Raw genomic sequence first — 7,033 nt, 5'->3', positions numbered from 1 at the left:
AGATGATAACATTATGTCCATGTTTTATGGCCCTAGCTACTTCCAAGTTACTACCAAAATCTCCATTTCGTAAAGCCTATGTGTAGCCACTGTGGTTGGTGCTAAGTCACAATAGCCCCACCTCTAATACGATGAGAAATTATTCAGTGCAAACACTTGTAGAATGTGGTAACCACTAACCAATCGTCACAATAGCCCCACCTCTAAGTTTCAAGGATTTTTCTGCTAATCCAGACCGTCCATGTAGATAATCTAGACGGCTAATATGAACGTAACGGGTAAAAGGATGACGTCGAGAGGCGTTACACGCTTAGGCAAAGTGTCTGGCATGCGTTATACAGCTTTGAGACCAAAACAAAGACTGAAAGAATTAAATAAGGCTGCTCTTCGTTTTTGGATTAATATAATTAAGAAGCAATCGTCAGCGAAGAAAGAGGTATTTGGCATTTTTACTGAGTCATGAATTTAATTAATTAATTATTAGGATTAAGTTTAATTAATTAATTTTTTAAAAAATAAGAATAATACTGTGTAGATTAAAATAGGGGATGGTTCACATGGTAGGATTCTTTGTGGGCATGGGAAGATAAAAGCCCTGTAAGAGTAATGGTCAGAGAATCCCAGTTCAATTTGTTCTCTGGTGGGGACTGGGGAGTGTGTCATGCTGGAACGTGGGGCAACTGTCTTGTATGGACCCTATCACTGCTTATTTTCTTTAAATATATATATATAAAATACTATACTAAATTATTTTTTTATAAGAGATAATTAGAGTTTTACTTTTTATTTATTTTTATGGATAGGAGCAGGACAAAAAAAATCCCAGTGATGAATTTATATTATGCCCTAATTATAAAATTGAGAGCATGAAAGAGACAAATAATAAAACTGGGGGAGTAGAGGACCACCTACCAAGTACCCCATTTGCTAGCTAGAATTCTATTAGTTTTTTATTTCTATGTATATCAAAATCAGCTGGCCCTTAATTAATTAACCCTCCTATATTCTTTCTTGTGCCAACTTCATGTGGGGAATTTATTAGGCTTTTCAACTAAATCTATTATTGGAATAATAATGAAATTACTTGTAAAGACTAAAAATAAAATGTACGATGATGAATGATTATAGTATTTGAAAATAAAAAGGGAAGGGTGGGTGTTCCGCAACTATGGTCTTTTCAATGAGGGAGAGTGAGAGACGAATTGATTGAATTCACTGTTCTAAGACCCTTGAAAAAGAGAAAGATTAGATAATTGGTAGGCAGTAGCCACCGGAGATTCTGAAAATGTCTCATCAAACACAAGAGGTCGGTGATTCCCTCGATGATCATTGGCCCATTGAAAGCTTCAATCTTTTATCATATACTAAGCAACATCCCATCTTTAAATATCTACACATTGATGGACAGGTGGATACATGTACGTATAGATAGATAGAGAGAGATATTATATAAAAGAAACGTTTCTCATTAACGTTTCTTCAATGTGTCTCATCAACCATGGCTGCTTGCACAATTATGAACGAATCACGCCCACCTCTATGTGAAAAGCAACCTCACTTTTACACTTTTAAGACAAAAACCCATTTTAATTTATATTATTTGAAAGTTAATTTCCACTAATTAATCACTCAACCACTTGGGTTTTATTAGACACTAATCCTAATACTAAAAATTAATCCTTGTCCTTAATCATTCCGACATAAATATAAGATTACACTCTAACTGCCTTGTTTATATATCATGATAATCAACCTTTTCAAAGCTTAATCATCATTAAAGGTACTGCATAATTAATTTTTTTAATCTAATAAATACTATGGATTTAGCATTCTTACAACTCAATTGCCTATTGTCTTAGTCTCTAATAATATCTAGAGATTATACTGGATTGAAAAGTTTAAAGTGGATAAGGTTAATCAATTTGTTGTATTATTTTTTAATAGTAGGTTAATTTACAGAGTAGATGTATCATTGGATTATTTTTTTAAAAATTATTTTCAACAAAATATTCATAAGAAATCCTCCTATATGCTTCTAGGGTTAGCTCTCCACATGTGTGTGGCTGTCCCCATATATGGTGTAGTTAATATATAGTTTGCATAGTTCAGTTGTAGAACATATAATAAATCAATCAAGCATGTTATGCACAGAGACAAAACAATCAAAGTACAGAAATAATTAATATTTTAGATTGTTTTAACATATAATAATCAAGGTAGGCTATAAAGAATGGTTAAGGATATATAGCTAGGTAATGATAATTCAATCCTACTCAATTTCTGTAGTTAATTAATATTTTTGTTGCGATATTTAGAATAATTATGATATTAATCACAACAGTTTAAACTTAACTTTTTTTTTTGAATCAGGGAGTTGGGGGAGTCGAACCTTAGATCTCTCAAGACTACAAGGATGCACTTTCCACCAGGTTAAGCCTCGGAGTGCACAGTTTAAACTTAACTTAAAATTATAAATTCAAATTATTTAATAGTTTTGTATTACTATTATATATCATTATATTTTTTTTTTATAAATTATCGTGGTAGAATGTGATATATAAAATTATAATAATCTAACTATACTCAAACTATAAATTAAAATTTTTTATTATTTATTTTAGTGTGAATCATTCGGTATTTAAAATCTAAATAATAATGTGTAGACCTATTAAAAAGAAAGATAATTTTAAAGGTATTTTATGCTTATGATTTAAACTTGAAATTAATAATAAAATTTATTTTTAATTTTATTATCATAATTTTTAATTTTAAATTAAAAAATTAGTAAATTAATTCTCTTTGAATAATAGGTCTATTTATTGTGATTTTTCATTTTGTTGCTTGTTTTTAACTTGGGGAATGTGGGTAGAGATAGAGCACTCTTCTTTGCACAAATTGTAAGCATACAAAGAGAGAAGTGCTCATGATTAGGTTAGCGAATGGGTCACAGAGAAACGGGTTTATCTCAAAGTTTCGAAACGTTTTCCGAAGAATGCGGCTACTTGCCGCCTCTTTAACTTTAACTTTCCCATGGACACTTTGTTTGTTTTTGAAAGATAAGACCCTCTATTAAATTTTATCACTGTTTTTTTCTTTTGTGTAACAGAGAAAATGAGCTAAACAACAAACCTAACACTAAACTAACATTAAACAGTTGCATAATTTGACCCTTTTTGGTTCAGTTTAATTCTAAGACTTGGCTGCATCACCAGCAGGAATTATTTAATTAATCCCTTTATTTTTATATTAATTTAGTAAATGAATGTTGCCTATTTTCAATGAATGAACTCATCCATTCTTGGCAATCTTTTATCTAAACTATAAACTCTGGTTTTAGTTTAATAATAAAATAAACACTCTCTCTTGTTGCTGTTGCGTATGGAGAGATGGTTGTTTTGTTTGTATTAAAAGTCAGCGACTCTCTCTCCCCCCCTCTCTCTATCTCTCTTTTGTTTGGTACTGTAGGCAAGAACAAGAAACTCCCATAGTTCAAACCTTGAAAAGCTTCTTCATTTTATTTTATTAGCTTTGCTTTCTTCCTAATAACTGAAAACCCATCTCCCATAAACCTTAATAGAATGAAAAATCAATAGAAAAAGAAAGTTAATCTTGCATGCCTGCCTTCTTTGTCTTTTTGGGTGCAAGAAACTTCACATCTTTCACCAAATTCTCTCACTCTCTCTCTGTCTCTCTCTCTCTGTCTCTCTTCCCATTATGCATATCTCTCTTATCTTTACTCGCTTCTTGATTGTGAATTAGTGTAGTATGTGCAGCTTCTTTGACTCGGAAATGGACAACTATCACGGTGATTTAACAGATATAGTTAGAGGCAGCGCTGGAGGTTTATGCCAATCAGATGCTCCTGTATCCAACTGGGAATTCCCATCTGATCCGCTCAATCTTTCTTTTTCTTCTTCATCTGCTGCTATGGAGGATACCAGGGATAATGTATTTGGTGATCCTTTTTGTAACATGAGAGATCCACTTCTTCATGAGCTCAACGTCGCTGCAAGTTCTGGATATTTCAGCAGTCCAAATTCTACAGGTCGTGTGCTTAGTTCTAGTCCTGATGATACAAGTAATGATTTTTCCCGTGCAAATGCTAGTAATATTCTTGCCCATAAAGTCTTTGAGGAGGAGATGAATAAAAATCCGTGTAATATATTTTCAAGAATTCAGATCTCGCAGAAGAATCCAACCAAGTTGCCTGTTTCACCTTGTAATTCTCCTGTTATTGCTGCTGCTGCTGCTGCTTCTTCGCCTAGAGGTTTTAAAGCTTCTTCTATGGTTTCAATCGACATGATTAACACTAATAGTTCTAAAACTTGCTTGATTGACAACGCCGGTCCGGTGCAGATCTCATCTCCAAGGAATCTAGGTATCAAGAGAAGGTAAGATCAGTACTATTATTTAATTTAATTTTGTTCACTTGCTTCAATGAGTTAATATATTTAATATAACTGAATTATGATTTTAATGCAACTTTACTGTAATTTTCCATTTTATAACCATTTTTTTAATATTATTTCACTAATCGAAAAAGAAGATGATCATCATCTTTATCATCATCATCATGATCATGAGTAGAAGGTGAATGAATTTTCTTGAAACTTGAGTTGTACACAATCATTTACAACAAGGATCTGAGGAATTAGGGTTTGACAGAAAGCTGTAATGGGTGACTCTAAGATTGATTGTCTAGTTCTTAGGGTTACTGTTTTCCATTAATGTACCAAAAAGAAATACAATCAACCTGAAAAAAAAAGCTAGCCAAATTGTGTTGTCATAATATGATTCGCAGACTTAGCTTTCATGAAAGCATCTCAATCTCCAACACATTTCTTATCCCTCCTATGACAACTGAAAGTTGCATAACTTTGACTTGATTGCTATTTGTAATCTTTAGAACTAATAATGTCCCATCTCTTTCATCTTTCTCAAAGAAAATAATCCAAATTAAGATAGATATTCTTCCCCAGAATGGAATTTAATCATTCTTAATTTTCATTGTATTTCATTGTATTTTCAAATTTGATTAACAGTTATTGATAAAATAGTCTTCAACTGGTGTTGATTGTCCTCAGTATTTGGAAATTTGTGTTGTTGATTCAGGAAGAGCCAGGCAAAGAAGGTGGTTTGTATTCCGGCACCGGCAGCTGCAAACAGCAGGTCTAGTGGAGAAGTGGTTCCGTCGGATTTATGGGCATGGAGAAAATATGGTCAGAAACCCATCAAAGGTTCTCCTTATCCAAGGCAAGCCAAAGAAAAATTTTGTATTGTCATTTCTAGATTCATAACCTTTATAAAGTTCTTCAGACAATGAACAAAAAGCTGAATTCCCCATTTTCCTTTTCCTCTGACATATCATTACCTAAAAAAAATTCTTGCCTTTTTTTCCTTTAAAGAAAATATTGTTTTTATTTTCCTGTTGAGCATGAAATACCATCTATATGTTGCGAATTGTTGTTCATATACTTGATGGAGGATTGCTGTGATCGGTAAGTAGCAATTATATAATAAAGCGGTGATATTATGTAAAATTATCTTCGTGGTACAACAAGATAACTAACTATATAGGCAATTCTGTATTGTATCACCGCTTCAATGTATAATTTTTTGATGGGTAACCCTTTTGCATTATATTTCAGGGGATACTATAGATGCAGCAGCTCAAAGGGTTGCTCAGCAAGGAAGCAAGTGGAGCGTAGCCGAACTGATCCTAACATGTTGGTTATCACCTATACTTCTGAGCACAACCATCCATGGCCAACTCAGAGGAACGCTCTTGCTGGGTCAACAAGGTCTCAGCCACCAAAGAACAATGCTGGTGGTTCAAAGAGTTCACTGAGCTCTCAACCCCAAAATTCAGCAAATGCTAAGGAAGAACAGAAGGAGAACAGCAATGATACATTGTCTCCAACAATGCTTGGTGGTAGTTCAACATCAAGTGCACCTGTAAAAGAAGAGACTGAAGACGTTGAGAAACAAATGGAGGTGGATGATACTGATCGATTCAGCGAAGGATTTCCTCAGAGTTACAGGCCTGCAATGCCTGCAGAGTGTAACCAATCTGAAGATTTCTTTTCTGATTTGGGAGAAATAGAAGCAGACCCGCTTGATCTTTTATTTAGCCAAGGATTCAATGGAGATGAACAGAAAGAAGGCAAGGCCTTGGATCCATTCGGTTTCTTCGATTGGTCAGAGGACATAAACACCAATAGGGGTTTATAACAAGAGCTATAAAGAGCAAGAATCATCCCCAGCCACCAATAAAGAAAAATTTGTAGTTATTGTGGTCCTGGTATATACCCTTGTCTAGCTAGCTAGCTTTGAATTTCATGTGGTGAGGGGCTTTTTCCTTTTCTTTTCTTTTTCTTTCTAGTTTCTACCTGCTATGTTTTTCTTGTTAAATTTACCAAGAAGGGTGCTGAAATTAGGAAAGAAAGAATTGTGAAAAAGAGAGAAAGAGAGAGAGAGAGAGAGAGAGAGAGTGCTGGTTGATTGGAAGCAGACCCAATGAGTCCCACATTCCTTTTGGAATATTGGTGGACGAGACAGAAAGCTGAGGAACAGAAGGTTTCAACAGTGAAAACAAGTACATCCATCAGACATGAACCGAAAGCTCAGAGCCGTGTAGATTGATACACGATGATAGGACTTGCCCTCTCATCTTTTTCATTTTCAAGTCTATGCTCACATGGCCAGAATTAATTCTTTGATTGCTTTTAATGGGGGAAGAAAGGAGAAGAAATCAAAGAAGGTGACAAAAGAAAACACAAAATTACACATTCATGTGATTATAATTTAAAATTAAAAAACAACCCAGAAATTAATTACTTCCTCTTTTTCTTATCTAGAGATGTGTAAAGAGAGAAAGAGATCTATCTGTATACAGCCTTTAGGTTCGTCAGCTTTCTGTCTCTTTTATTATTTAATCCACCAATGGCAACTTGTGATTTCATTTTCAGTTGTTTACTCCAAGTGTTAGTTATTAAAAAGAATGGATTTGTGCAACAAATTTTTTCTATCTGCA

General features: G+C 33.9%; 1 protein-coding gene across 1 annotated transcript; it reads left to right on the top strand.

Annotated features, from left to right (window-relative positions):
- The first annotated feature begins 3,428 nt into the window (after positions 1–3,428).
- Positions 3,429–7,033, top strand: LOC110631303 (probable WRKY transcription factor 14). The gene is made up of 3 exons (XM_021779074.2): positions 3,429–4,391; positions 5,113–5,253; positions 5,649–7,033. The coding sequence occupies exons 1-3, from the start codon at positions 3,766–3,768 to the stop codon at positions 6,229–6,231; spliced, it is 1,350 nt and encodes a 449-aa protein (XP_021634766.1). The 5' UTR covers positions 3,429–3,765; the 3' UTR covers positions 6,232–7,033.

This window comes from Manihot esculenta, chromosome 14 (assembly GCF_001659605.2).
Source record: "Manihot esculenta cultivar AM560-2 chromosome 14, M.esculenta_v8, whole genome shotgun sequence".
Classification (NCBI taxonomy): domain Eukaryota; kingdom Viridiplantae; phylum Streptophyta; class Magnoliopsida; order Malpighiales; family Euphorbiaceae; genus Manihot; species Manihot esculenta.
This window is presented reverse-complemented; position numbering and strand designations above follow the sequence as displayed.

What these genes read in the sequence shown, in the direction of transcription:
- LOC110631303 (XM_021779074.2), top strand. Translation starts at nt 3,766, where the DNA reads ATGTGCAGCTTCTTTGACTCGGAAATGGACAACTATCACGGTGATTTA. An exon ending in AATCTAGGTATCAAGAGAAG is followed by an intron (nt 4,392 to 5,112) that starts GTAAGATCAGTA and finishes TTGTTGATTCAG; the next exon opens with GAAGAGCCAGGCAAAGAAGG. An exon ending in AAAGGTTCTCCTTATCCAAG is followed by an intron (nt 5,254 to 5,648) that starts GCAAGCCAAAGA and finishes ATTATATTTCAG; the next exon opens with GGGATACTATAGATGCAGCA.